A 14,752-nucleotide genomic window follows, 5' to 3' on the forward strand; every position below is an offset into this window, starting at 1 on the left:
ACACACGCGCACACACACACTTACAGACAAACAGACACCCATACACACTATATCATGCATGCACATACACACACACACACAAACCTATACCACCAGGACACCTCAGAGAGAACACACACACACTCACAGCTAACCCTGTATCCCTCTCTAATTGTCAGACATCTCCCATACGCGGGGCCCCCTGGATGGCAGCCTGTACGCCCAGGTGAAGAAGCGTCGGGGCCCAGCATGTGTCGGTGCCTCTGGGGCCTCTCCCAATGGATGCCCCCCAAGCAGCCCCACAGCCAAGCCCCAGGCCCAGCCTCAAACCCAGCCCCTGTCCCTCAGCTCCGACTCGGGGCACTCCTCCACCCCCTCAGAACACCTGGAGGACCCCCCTCCTCGCCCCCTGTCCGTCTGGAGAAAGAGAAGGAAGAGATGGATGGTCTTCTGAGGAGGGTAGAGGGGGAGGGCGGAGGAAGGGAAAGGGTGAGGCAGAGGGAGAGGGACAGGGAGACGGCCATTTTGGATGACGGAGAGTCTGTGCCGGACGGAGGGTCGAAGCGGGAGCAACGGTCATGTTGCATTCAAGCGGGCCATGGTCCAAGATGTCAGAGGTGTGGGGAGGCACCGGGTTGGGAGAGGGCGAGTGAGAGGGAGCCATGCCTTGCAAATGGACATTATATGGACCGCTGTAACAGAACCAAGGGGAATCCAAAGAGCCGAACGCTACCCGCCTTACCCTCCCAGCTGCCCACGTCTCCTCGCCCTCTCTCGCCCCACCTGAACTTGTGCCATCGCCATAGCGCCCATCCCCTGCCCGAGTTGCCGTGGGAACACCCTCCGCCCCCTTTACCCTGTCTCCATCGTCCCTGCTACCCCTACCCTGCCCCTGAAAACGTCCACCCACACACCCACACCCTCCCGGCCTCCAATAGGGTCTTCTGTGGCAGGGAGGAGTGTCAGCTCTTTCATTACCCCGCCCACGCCCCCCTTTCCCCTCGTCTCTCCCACCAATCGCTGCCCTCCAGTCCATATAGGGAGATGTTTTACAGCCCGGCGGCTCCTCCTCCTGGTGGCTGCCCATGTCAGGACTGCACCTGCAGGCGAGAGCACCAATCGGCTTCAGCCAGAGCCTTCCACCCGCTGCGCCCGGACCAACCAGAGAGCCCACACTGGGCTCGAGGGCGGGACTCTGAGCTATGGGACAGGGAGGCGGGGCTGAGGCGGGGGAGAGAGTGGCCTCCTCAGCTTTGGAAGGCGGAGAATCTGTGGGATGCGGAGCGAAAGGCAGAGTTTTGGCAGCGGTCAGTGGGAGGGATGTCGTCCTATAGAGGCTATCAGTCCCCTCTGGATCAAGGTCACGACCCTTCTGTTTTCCTGCTGGGCCCTAACCTGCCTGGGTACCCCAGCCCCCACCCCCTCCTGGACAACCCCCGTGGTAGCAGTGGGTACCACACCCCTCAACCCCCCCTACACTCCTGCCCCTGCGAGCCCTACCAGCAGGCCTCCCCCTCAGAGAGCCACGGGAGCCGGGGGTACGCCTCGGGGTACCAGTCCGTGTCTGCCTCGCCCCTGCCCCCTGGTGGCCCAAACACTGGTGCCTCCCCCTCTGAACCACTCACCGACCGGCAGCAACAGACTGATGGGCACAATGGTAAGTGACGCAATCTCGTACTGTATTATGCAATCTCGTACTGTATTATGCACATGTTTACACTAGATGGATCAGATCTAACTGGACCTTCTTTCTCTTACTCTCCCTCTCTCCTTTCTCTATCTCTCTCTAGGTGTGTTAGAGGTGGTGCAGAACAGTGTGGGTATGGAGGACTCTTCTTCCCAGGGGTCATTGGGGCAAGCAGAGGTTGATGGACAGCCCGCTTGCCCCACCCGCTTATCAGACTCTGATCCAGACTACACAGCTATCACCAGCAGCCCTGCACACAGTGAAGACAGGTGGGTAACCCCTCAGTCTCCTGTTATGTGTCCAGGTGTTGGGTGAAGTTGCCTCTAGTTGCTGATTTTGGGTCAGTTTTGCATTTTTCCCTACAAAGGCCATACAAATTTGATTTACTGTATAACGGATGCCCCGCTTCACATTTCTCAAAAAAAATCAACAACCAAAACATTATATTTGACATATATTCTTTAAAAAAACATGTTTTTGTAGATACTTTAAGAGATGATTTGGGCATTTAATTTGTTCGACATTGCAACTTAATACATTACGTCATTTAGCAGACGCTCTTATCCAGAGCGACTTACAGTTAGTGCTTACATATTTATTTATTTTATACTGGCCCCCCGTGGGAATCCGAACCCACAACCCTGGCGTTGCAAACGCCATGCTCTATCAACTGAGCTACATCCCTGCCGGCCATTCCCTCCCCTACCCTAGACGACGCTGGGCCAATTGTGCGCCGCCCATGAGTCTCCCGGTCGCGGCCGGCTGCGACAGAGCCTGGATTCGAACCAGGATCTCTAGTGGCACAGTTAGCACTGCGATGCAGTGCCTTAGACCACTGCGCCACTCAGGAGTTCATAATAGATGCTAGTCAGCCTGCAGTGAACACTTACATCTAAGCTAAGATAAATCACTAAACTACATAAATCACTAAACTACAGGGGAAACATTTAAATGTCTTGGAATGGCCTAGTCAAAGCCCAGACCTCAATCCAATTGAGAATCTGTGGTATGACTTTAAGATTGCTGTTTTGCCTTGAAGAATGGGCAAACATCCCAGTGGCTAGATGTGCCAAGCTTATAGAGACATACCCCAAGAGACTTGCAGCTGTAATTGCTGCAAAAGGTGGCTCTACAAAATAATGACTTTTGGGGGGTGAATAGTTATGCACGCTCAAGTTCTGTTTTTTTGTCTTATTTCTTGTTTGTTTCACAATAGAACATATTTTGCATCTTCAAAGTGGTAGGCATGTTGTGTAAATCAAATGATACAACCCCCCCCCAAAATCCATTTTAATTCCAGGTTGTAAGGCAACAAAATAGGAAAAATGACAAGGGGGGTGAATACTCTCGCAAGCCACTGTATCACAAAACACATTTTTGTATTTACAAATACTATGTTTCCCTGTATTGTTGGCATTTCCCTCTACTGTGTCATCACCTACCTCTTCTATGTTGTCTTTGGTACACTGAGTAGAAACTAACATTCTAATGTATCTGCTCTAGTGAGAAGAAGCCAGATGAAGACAAGATGTGTGACCCCACCGAGGGTTCCACCTGGAGTCCTCCAGCAGGCCCCCAGGAGCCCCAGGAGCCAAGTCAAGGGCCCCAGCAGATAGAGTCCTTCAGTGGGGCCCCAGTGTCTGAAGCCTCACCCTCCCACTCCACCATGCGGGAGCCTAACACCAACAGCAACAGTAGCACGCCAGAAACCGAATGGACTCTGCCGAATGGACACTCCACGACACCACCAAAGTTGGCGGAGACACAAAACCAAGATGACATCTCTTCTTCTGAAGAGACCGTACAGATGCCGAATGAACGCGTAAACCCTACTGGCTCAACCCAAGTGCACACTGTAAGTGTAAGTGTGCATCCACCTCCAACTACAGCTGAAGATGGAGAATTGAAGGTCGTAGAGAGTGTAACAGAGGGGTCTAGCGGAACTGAGATGTCCACTCCGGCCGCCTCTGTCCCGAACCCAAGGCATTCATTCGTCCCAGTCCAAGTGCAACTCAATGGCACCGCCCTTCCCAGTGACTCCCCCCAGTCAGAAAAAGGCAGTGGCACATCCCTGACCCCTTGTTCCAGCACCAGCTCCGCCCCTACCTCTCTGCACCTTTACATTGGCTCCCCAGAGCGATGCCCCTCCCCTCAGCTCTCTCCATTGGACACGGACCCAGCTGGGCGAAGACTGACCCCTGTGAGTGACAGCGACCACAAACCCCCGTCGCCTGTCCCAGATGGGTACAACACCCCCACCTTTCCCCTGGCGTCCTATTACTACCCTCTACTCAACGTGCCCCACGTCCCCTACTCAGGCTACAGCGCCGTCACCATCCCCGCCACCCAGCCCCCACTCCCCGAAAAGAGGCACCTGTCCTCAATGCCAGGGTCCCCCAACGGGTACGGCTCCCAGTCTCTTCTTAGGGCCTCCCTGGGTGCCATAGGACCTATGGGTCTCTCTCCCCAGTCCAGCCTCCTCCAGGTCACCTTCTCACCCCCGGTGGGGGAGCTCCCCCCGTCTATCAGACGAGGACTGGCGCCCCCTGGTGTCAGAGAGGAGGTGGTGGAGAGCAGTAAGGTCAATGCCAAGTTTGTCCAGGACAGCTCCAAGTTCTGGTACAAGCCTAGCATCTCAAGAGACCAAGGTAAGGGTGCAGGCCTCTACTGAGATTTTGAAGGGTTCTCACTTTATGTGGATAGTCCCCCACATATGATCTAGTGTCAACTGCAACTTTGTTTATATGCAAACATCTGGTACTATATTATCTTGAGTTGAGAAACACTGTTGTAGTGTATATTTTCTAAATGAAAGTCTTAGTAACTCATTTCTTCCATGATACGTGTTTCTTCTCCCTCCATGTAGCCATCGCTGTGTTGAAGGACAAGGAGCCGGGGTCCTTCCTGATCCGGGACAGTAGCTCCTTCCAAGGGGCCTACGGCCTGGCCCTCAAGGTGGCCAGCCATCCTTCAAACAACGTCAACAACGCTTGTAGTAAAGGTAACGGCAGTGACAGATTCAATTCAATTAATATTTATGCTCCCAAAAGGCAAAGGCCATGGTTTTGGTTCATGTAACAGTTTACTAACTTTACTGTTTTGCTTTATCATAATTTCATTTTTGTTGGAAGATTAAGCTAAAGAAAGGGTGAGCGTTCTTATTTGGCAATGCCTGTTGTGCACTACTTATGAACAGTTCACTACTATGACCAGCGTAGTTGTTGTTGATACTATGGCAACTACAACTAGCTAGCATTCATTGAGGTCTACCTCTCTCTCTTCTCGTTCTCTCTCTCTCTCTCCCTTCCTCTCTCCTTTTCTCTGTCTGTCTCAGTGGATTCTCAGGAGCAGCTGGTCAGACATTTCCTCATAGAGACGGGCTCGCGGGGGGTCAAGATAAAGGGCTGTCAGAACGAGTCCTATTTCGGTGAGTCCTATTTCCGTCCTTCAGATGTCGCTGTTGGCCTCACATTTACGTCTATCATTGCTCTAATACCCTTTTCACACTATCGTACACCGCAGACCCAAACCGTAGACCTACTGTGCTGGCTCAGATATTTTTCAGTTGACATTGTCTTCACAGCACAATTCCAGCAACTATGGTGGATGCGTAACCAGGCCAGCGCTGTACAACTATACTCGACTCAGTAGTGTGAAAATGGTGACTTCCCTTCCTCGCCTCCTCTCCTTCACCTGTGCTGATCTGATATGCGTCTGTGTTTTAGGAAGTTTAACTGCCTTGGTGTACCAGCACTCCATCACTCCTATCTCCCTGCCATGTGCCCTGTGCATCCCAGAGAAAGGTAAATCCCTCAAATACATTACTTTTAATCGAACAATATGCGGCAGATACTACGTGTGTATCAATAGCGCATAGGCTATATATGTGCACTACATAATATACAATGTATATTTACATTAGAAAGAGTGTATGGGGTGCATGTGAAGTGTGTATTGGGAGTGTGTTGTGTGTTTGTGTTGTGTATATACACAGTGTTTGCATGGTTTAAAGGTGAGTCATGGGAAGATGTTGTCCTAACGTTGTCACTGTGTTCCAGATCTGGTTGGAGAGCTGCAGGAGATTCATAGTGCCAGCAACACCAGTACTGCAGCGGACCTCCTCAAACAGGGCGCAGGTAAGAGAGAGTTCAAACTTGAAATGTCAAATACAGCTGCAATGCAGGCTTTGGCCAGTAGTGGTACCTGAATCACCACAGAGAGATAGGAAAACATCGTGGAATGCTAGCATGATTTAGCAAATATAGTCACCCCATTTACATCAATCCACACTCACTGTCTATCATTGCATGAAGCTCGGCAAGATCATCTCAAGTTAGGTTTGCCTTGTGTAGGTGTGACATGACCCAATTCCATCTCTAAATACTGCTCATGTTAATCCATGGAAATCCATCATTCCAAATCTCCCTCCCTCCCTCCCTCCCTCCCTCCCTCCCTGACCACCTCTCCCTCACTCCATCTCTCTCTCGATCCCCCTCTCTTTCTCTCTATCCCTCCCTCTCTCTCTCCATCCCTCCATCCCTCCCTCTCTCTCTCCATCCCTCCCTCCATCCCTCTCTCTCTCCATCCCTCCCTCCCTCCAGCCTGTAATGTACTCTACTTGAACTCTGTGGAGACAGAGTCACTGACGGGGCCTCAGGCTGTCTCCAAGGCGACCAGGTGCACTCTGACCCAGAGTCCTCGGCCCACCGCCTCTGTGGTCCACTTCAAAGTATCCACTCAGGGCATCACGCTGACTGACAGCCAGAGAAGGTGTGTACTACCTGGGTTAGGATTAGGCCTACACCTAACCTAGTCTGTTTTAGATCCAAAATCAAATGCTTTCTAAACAAAAGGTGTAGAATAACAGTGAAATGCTTACTTACCCAGCAATGCAGAGATTTCCTGTTGTTGAAATAATAGAAAAATAGTAAAAGAATAACACAAGGAATAAATGCACAATGAGTAACGCTAACTTTGCTATATACACAGTGTACCAGTACCGAGTCCATGTGCAGGGGTACGAAGTAATTGAGGTAGATATGTACATACACTACATGACCAGAAGTATGTGGACACTTGCTCGTCAAACATCTCATTCCACAATCATGGGCATTAATATGGAGTTGGTCCCCTCTTTGCTGCTATAACAGCCTCCACTCTTCTGGGAAGGCTTTTCACTAGATGTTAGAACATTGCTGCGGGGACTTGCTTCCATTCACCCACAACAGCATTAGTGAGGTTGGGCAATGATATTGGGTAATTGGGCCTGGCTCGCAGGCGGCATTCCAATTCATCCCAAAGGTGTTGAGGTCAGGACAGTCAAGTTCTTCCACACCGAACTCGACAAACCATTTCTGTATGGACCTGTCATGCTGAAACAGGAAAGGGCCTTCCCAAAACTGTTGCCACAAAGTTGGAAGCACAGAATCATCTAGAATGTCACTGTACGCTGTAGCGTTCTCCCTTCACTAGAACTAAGGAGCCTAGTACGAACCATGAAAAACAGCCCCAGACCATTATTCCTCCTCCACCAAACTTTACAGTTGGCACTATGCATTCTGGCAGGTAGTGTTCTCCTGGCATCCGCCAAACCCAGATTCGTCCGTTCGACTGCCAGATGGTGAAGCTTGATTCATCACGCCAGAGAACGCGTGTCCACTGCTCCAGAGTCCAATGGCAGGGAGCTTTACACCACTCCAGCCGATGCTTGGAATTGCGCATGGTGATCTTAGGCTGCTCGGCCATGGAAACCCATTTCATGAAGCTCCCGACGAACAGTTCTTGTGCTGACGTTAATCCAGAGGCAGTTTGGAACTCGGTAGTGAGTGTTGCAACCGAGGACAGACGATTTTTACGTGCTATGCGCTTCAACACTCGGCGGTCCCGTTCTATGAGCTTGTGTGGCCTACCACTTCGCACCTGAGTTGTTGTTGCTCCTAGACATTTCCACTTCAAAATAACAGCACTTACCGTTGACCGGGGCAGCTCTAACAGGGCAGAAATATGATTAACTGACTTGTTGGAAAGGTGGCATCCTATGACGGTACCACATTGAAAGTCACTGAGCTCTTCAGTAAGGCTATTCTACTGCCAATGTTTGTCTATGGAGATTGCATGGCTGTGTGCTCGATTTTATACACCTGACAGCAACTGGAGTTGCTGAAATAGCCGAATCCACTAATTTGAAGGGGTGTCCACATACTTTTGTAAATATAGTGTATACAGTGGCTTGCGAAAGTATTTACCCCCCTTGGCATTTTTCCTATTTTGTTCCCACGGGGGGCCAGTATGAAAAAATGTATGCACTCACTAACTGTAAGTCACTCTGGAAAAGAGCGTCTGCTAAATTACTGAAATGATAATTATTCACCCCCCCCAAAGTCAATACTTTGTAGAGCCACCTTTTGCAGCAATTACAGCTGCAAGTCTCTTGGGGTATGTCTCTATAAGCTTGGCACATCTAGCCACTGCGATTATTGCCCATTCTTCAAGGCAAAACTGCTCCAGCTCCTTCAAGTTGGATGGGTTCCGCTGGTGTACAGCAATCTTTAAGTCATACCACAGATTCTCAATTGGATTGAGGTCTGGGCTCTGACTAGGCCATTCCAAGACATTTAAATGTTTCCCCTTAAACCACTCGAGTGTTGCTTTAGCAGTATGCTTAGGGTCATTGTCCTGCTGGAAGGTGAACCAGTCCAATTGAAGTGGGTCTAGGGTGACAGGTAAGGTAGAGGTGATATGATCCTTGACTAGTCTCTCAAAGCACTTCATGATGACAGAGGTGAGTGCTACAAGGCGATAGTCATTTAGTTCAGTTACCTTTGCTTTCTTGGCTACAGGAACAATGGTGGCCATCTTGAAGCATGTGGGAACAGCAGACTGGGAAAGGGAGAGATTGAATATGTCCATAAACACACCAGCCAGCTGGTCTGCCCATGCTCTGAGGACGCGGCTAGGGACGCCGTCTGGGCCGGCAGCCTTGCGGGGGTTAACATGCTTAAATGTCTTAATCACGTCGGCCACGGAGAAGGAGAGGCCACAGTCCTTGGTAGTGGGCCTCGTCAGTGGCACTGTGTTATCCTCAAAGCGAACGAAGAGATGTTTAGCTTGTCTGGAAGCGAGACGTCGGTGTCGGCGACCTGGCTGGTTTTCCTTTTGTAGTCCGTGATTGTCTGTAGACCCTGCCACATACGTCTCGTGTCTAAGCCGTTGAATTGCGACTCCACTTTGTCTCTATACTGATGTTTTGCCAGTTTAATTGCCTTGCGGAGTGAGTAGCTACACTGTTTGTATTCTGCCATATTCCCAGTCACCTTGCCATGGTTGAATGTGGTGGTTCGCGCTTTCAGATTGGCGCGAATGCTGCCATCTATCCACGGTTTCTGGTTAGGGTAGGTTTTAAAAGTCACAGTGGGCACAACATCACCTATACACTTCCTGATAAACTCAGTCACCGTTTCAGTGTATTCGTCTAAATTATTTTCGGAAGCTACCCGGAACATATCCCAGTCCGTGTGATCAAAACAATCTTGAAGCGTGGATTCCGATTGGTCAGAACAGCGTTGAATAGTCCTTAGCACGGGTATATACTGCCTATAGGAAGGGAGGAGCAAAATGGAGTCGTGGTCAGATTTGCCGAAAGAAGGGCGGGGGAGGGCCTTATAACCATCCCGGAAGTTCGAATAGCAATGGTCGAGGATTTTGGCAGCCCGAGTACAACAGTCGATATGTTGATGAACTTCGGCAGCCTAGTCCTCAAATTTGGTTTGTTAAAATCCCCGGCTACAATAAATGCAGCCTCGGGATATGTGGTTTCCAGTTTGCATAAAGTCCAGTGAAGTTCTTTGAGGGCCGTCAGGGTATCGGCTTGAGGGGGGATATACAAGGCCGTGACTATAACCGAAGAAAATTGTCTTGGGAGATAATACGGTCGGCATTTGATTGTGAGGAGCGCCACCTCTGGGTGAGCATTTTCTTCTTTGCTTCTGGCCCTATACAGCTCATTGAGTGCGGTCTTGGTGCCAGCATCGGTTTGTGGTTTTGATGGTGGAAACATTATGTACAAAAAAAGGTTCAGATCAGCACAAAATAAATAAACAAAATAGCACAATTGGTCAGGAGCCTGTAAAACGGTCGCTATTCCCTCCAGCGCCATTCCAGTTCCTATGGCTATCATATGTACAGTGGGGAAAAAAAGTATTTAGTCAGCCACCAATTGTGCAAGTTCTCCCACTTAAAAAGATGAGAGAGGCCTGTAATTTTCATCATAGGTACACGTCAACTATGACAGACAAAATGAGAAAAAAAATCCAGAAAATCACATTGTAGGATTTTTTATGAATTTATTTGCAAATTATGGTGGAAAATAAGTATTTGGTCAATAACAAAAGTTTCTCAATACTTTGTTATATACCCTTTGTTGGCAATGACACAGGTCAAACGTTTTCTGTAAGTCTTCACAAGGTTTTCACACACTGTTGCTGGTATTTTGGCCCATTCCTCCATGCAGATCTCCTCTAGAGCAGTGATGTTTTGGGGCTGTCGCTGGGCAACACGGACTTTCAACTCCCTCCAAAGATTTTCTATGGGGTTGAGATCTGGAGACTGGCTAGGCCACTCCAGGACCTTGAAATGCTTCTTACGAAGCCACTCCTTCGTTGCCCGGGCGGTGTGTTTGGGATCATTGTCATGCTGAAAGACCCAGCCATGTTTCATCTTCAATGCCCTTGCTGATGGAAGGAGGTTTTCACTCAAAATCTCACGATACATGGCCCCATTCATTCTTTCCTTTACACGGATCAGTCGTCCTGGTCCCTTTGCAGAAAAACAGCCCCAAAGCATGATGTTTCCACCCCCATGCTTCACAGTAGGTATGGTGTTCTTTGGATGCAATTCAGCATTCTTTGTCCTCCAAACACGACGAGTTGAGTTTTTACCAAAAAGTTATATTTTGGTTTCATCTGACCATATGACATTCTCCCAATCCTCTTCTGGATCACCCAAATGCACTCTAGCAAACTTCAGACGGGCCTGGACATGTACTGGCTGGCACTGCAGGATTTGAGTCCCTGGCGGCGTAGTGTGTTACTGATAGTAGGCTTTGTTACTTTGGTCCCAGCTCTCTGCAGGTCATTTACTAGGTCCCCCCGTGTGGTTCTCTGATTTTTGCTCACCGTTCTTGTGATCATTTTGACCCCACGGGGTGAGATCTTGCGTGGAGCCCCAGATCGAGGGAGATTATCAGTGGTCTTGTGTGTCTTCCATTTCCTAATAATTGCTCCCAGAGTTGATTTCTTCAAACCAAGCTGCTTACCTATTGCAGATTCAGTCTTCCCAGCCTGGTGCAGGTCTACAATTTTGTTTCTGGTGTCCTTTGACAGCTCTTTGGTCTTGGCCATAGTGGAGTTTGGAGTGTGACTGTTTGAGGTTGTGGACAGGTGTCTTTTTATACTGATAACAAGTTCAAACAGGTGCCATTAATACAGGTAACGAGTGGAGGACAGAGGAGCCTCTTAAAGAAGAAGTTACAGGTCTGTGAGAGACAGAAATCTTGCTTGTTTGTAGGTGACCAAATACTTATTTTCCACCATAATTTGCAAATAAATTCATTAAAAATCCTACAATGTGATTTTCTGGATTTTTTTTTCTCAATTTGTCTGTCATAGTTGACGTGTACCTATGATGCAAATTACAGGCCTCTCTCATCTTTTTAAGTGGGAGAACTTGCACAATTGGTGGCTGACTAAATACTTTTTTTCCCCACTGTAGATAGATGTCTTGATTCCAGTGTTTCAAATCTTATCCAACTTTTTAAAAGTTAAAACTATTTGAAGGGATTTTAAATATACAGTATCAATATACTTTTACATGAAATTTTTGTATCATTCTTTGAGTCTACAGAATAACTTATGTTTATCATTGCTGGCACCTATTCTCATAACTAACCAAATTCTTATATTCTTTATTTTTAATGGAACTTAAACCTCAGTAGAGCTATCTTTTTGTTTAGGGATACACACTATCATCCTCTGACTGTTTTTTCCCCGTCTCCTTTTACCCACCTTTCATCCTCTCCTATCTTTTCCTCAGACTCTTTTTCAGGAGACACTACCCCATCAACAGTGTGACCTTCAGCAGCGTGGATCCTCAGGACCAGAGGTGGGCCCAACGTCAGGCAAACGTTAGAGTAACCTTTAGACAACACATGGAACGATAGGTTCTGACACTCTAGCTTTATGTCAATATGCAACCACTGTCACAGACCGTGTTTCTATGTGAATACCACCGAATGAACAGTGAAAAATTATGTGTTGAGCAAATACAGACCATAAGGGTCTTTAACTATGTAGTGATGTTGACCTTGTGTTTTGTCATTGCTAAACACTGCTTCATTTGGTACACATATATTGCATTGTGGTTTAGGGTTGGGGTCAATTCATCTCGTTCAATGTTATTTCAAATCGAATTGATCCCAACCCTGTTGTGGCTAAATGTGGTAGGGTTAATAACTGTATTAACCCTGTATTGCACTATTATGGCTGAACACTGTTACAGCTAGAATGTTGAATGTTTCTAAATACTGGTACAGTATAAACCTCTTTGTGTAGTGTGCAACTATAGTACAACAGCTGTGACTGTATGACTGCTCTTCTTGGTCTATTTGAGAAGCTCTATCTGTCTCATCCTTCATGTGATTCTCTAAGCCTTGTCTTTATGTCCCTGTCTGTCTGTCTGTCTGTCTGCTTCAGGTGGACTAATTCTGATAAGTCAAGCAAGTAAGTGCTTGTGTGTGTCTCTGCTTGTGTCTGTGTGTGTGGATAGCATTATGTGTGTGCATGGCAATTTATCATACTGTACTCCTCTTTTATAAAATATTACTTTTATCAAATTGATTCTTACATTTAATGATCCTTAAAAGATAAGTTAATATAAGTCAAGTGATGTTTCTTCTCATACAGTGGCTTGCGAAAGTATTCACCCCCCTTGGCATTTTCCTATTTTGTTGCCTTACAACCTGGAATTAAAATAGATTTTTTGGGGGGTGGGTTGTATCATTTGATTTACACAACATGCCTACCACTTTGAAGATGCAAAATATTTTTTCTTGTGAAACAAACAACAAACAAGAAATAAGACCAAAAAAAACAGAACTTGAGCATGCTTAACTATTCACCCCCCCAAAGTCAATACTTTGTAGAGCCCCTTAAACCACTCAAGTGTTGCTTTAGCAGTATGCTTAGGGTCATTGTCCTGCTGGAAGGTGAACCTCTGTCCCAGTCTCAAATCTCTGGAAGACTGAAACAGGTTTCCCTCAAGAATTTCCCTGTATTTAGCGCCATCCATCATTCCTTGAATTCTGACCGGTTTCCCAGTCCCTGCCGATGAAAAACATGGTGTTCTCGGGGTGATGGGAGGTGTTGGGTTTGCGCCAGACATAGCGTTTTCCTTGATGGCCAAAAAGCTCAATTTTAGTCTCATCTGACCAGAGTACCTTCTTCCATATGTTTTGGGAGTCTCCCACATGCCTTTTGGTGAAGACCAAACGTGTTTGCTTATTTTTTTCTTTAAGCAATGGCTTTTTTTCTGGCCACTCTTCCGTAAAGCCCAGCTCTGTGGAGTGTATGGCTTAAAGTTGTCCTATGGACAGATACTCCAATCTCTGCTGTGGAGCTTTGCAGCTCCTTCAGGGTTATCTTTGGTCTCTTTGTTGCCTCTCTGATTAATGCCCTTCTTGCCTGGTCTGTGAGTTTTGGTGGGCGGCCCTCTCTTGGCAGGTTTGCTGTGGTGCCAAATTCTTTCAATTTTTTATAATGGATTTAATGGTGCTCCGTGGGATGTTTATTTTTTTTATAACCCAACCCTGATCTGTACTTCTCCACAACTTTGTCCCTGACCTGTTTGGAGAGCTCCTTGGTCTTCATGGTGCCGCTTGCTTGGTGGTGCCCCTTGCTTAGTGGTGTTGCAGACTCTGGGGCCTTTCAGAACAGGTGTATATATATATATATATATATATATATACTGAGATCATGTGACACTTAGATTGCACACATGTCAACTTTATTTAACTAATTATGTGACTTCTGGAGGTAATTGGTTGCACCAGATCTTATTTAGGGGCTTCATAGCAAAGGGGGTGAATACATATGCACGCACCACTTTTCCGTTATTTATTTTGTGTAATTTTTTTAAACAAGTAATTTTTTTCATTTCACTTCACCAATTTGGACTATTTTGTGTATGTCCATTACATGAAATCCAAATAAAAATCCATTTAAATTACAGGTTGTAATGCAACAAAATAGGAAAAACGCCAAGGGGGATGAATACTTTTGCAAGGCACTGTATCTGTGATTCTCATTAGAAGAACACACTGAGCGCACTGAAAAATGAACTATTTTCTACATTCATAGATCTAAAAACAACAACCACAAAACCTATTCTCTTTGATTCACCCGTCTGTTAATCTAATCTCCCACTCCATCCTTTTTCTGGTCCCCTTCATCACCTCCTCTCACCCCCCCCCCCCCCCCCCACCACCCCCATCATCCCTCTCTCCTGTAGGGTGTTTGGTTTTGTGGCCAGGCGGACGGGCAGCACATCGGAGAACGTGTGTCACCTGTTTGCTGAGATGGACCCGGAGCAGCCAGCTGTGGCCATCGTCAACTTTATCAACAAGGTCATGCTGGGGCCCCAGCAGCAACGCAGATGAGCTAGGGTCCCCAGAGCAAGGGCCACAACAGGGGATAACAGTGTGTGGGTCACAATGTGAAAATTGGTGGGTTTGGGTGGGCGATAATTGGTGGGTATGTGTGTCTGCAAATTGGTCGGTGTGTTTGTGTGTACAAAGTGGTGGGTGTGGGTCTGCAAATTGGTTTGTGTGTGTGTGTGCATGTTTGAAGATAGCTGTCCGCTGATCCAAGAGAGGAACCGGATTGAACAGGAATTATGTCCATCTGGACGGTACATTAGAAAGGTTAGAGAACATATTTTGAGGTGATAGCGTTAAGCTTTTCCTCTACGGTTGAGTGAGTCAATTAACACCACCTCTGCTGGGTGAGATTTCTATTATATATTTTTTGTCCATTC

At 47.4% G+C, this 14,752-nt stretch overlaps 1 protein-coding gene across 1 annotated transcript in view; it reads left to right on the plus strand.

Annotated features, from left to right (window-relative positions):
- Positions 1–14,375, plus strand: part of LOC311138942 (tensin-2-like) — a gene marked incomplete at both ends in the record, with an annotated part of 79,143 nt that extends 64,768 nt beyond the window's left edge. Inside the window, 12 exon segments of the mRNA XM_084173754.1 lie at positions 161–389; positions 392–1,636; positions 1,770–1,935; positions 3,170–4,314; positions 4,533–4,661; positions 5,001–5,093; positions 5,392–5,469; positions 5,725–5,802; positions 6,268–6,436; positions 11,756–11,824; positions 12,415–12,441; positions 14,228–14,375. Of these exon segments, the coding sequence (XP_084029880.1) occupies positions 161–389; positions 392–1,636; positions 1,770–1,935; positions 3,170–4,314; positions 4,533–4,661; positions 5,001–5,093; positions 5,392–5,469; positions 5,725–5,802; positions 6,268–6,436; positions 11,756–11,824; positions 12,415–12,441; positions 14,228–14,375 (3,576 nt within the window).
- Positions 14,376–14,752: the final 377 nt, after the last annotated feature.

The sequence above is a fragment of the Coregonus lavaretus genome, assembly GCF_964263955.1.
Source record: "Coregonus lavaretus genome assembly, chromosome: 12".
Lineage (NCBI taxonomy): Eukaryota > Metazoa > Chordata > Actinopteri > Salmoniformes > Salmonidae > Coregonus > Coregonus lavaretus.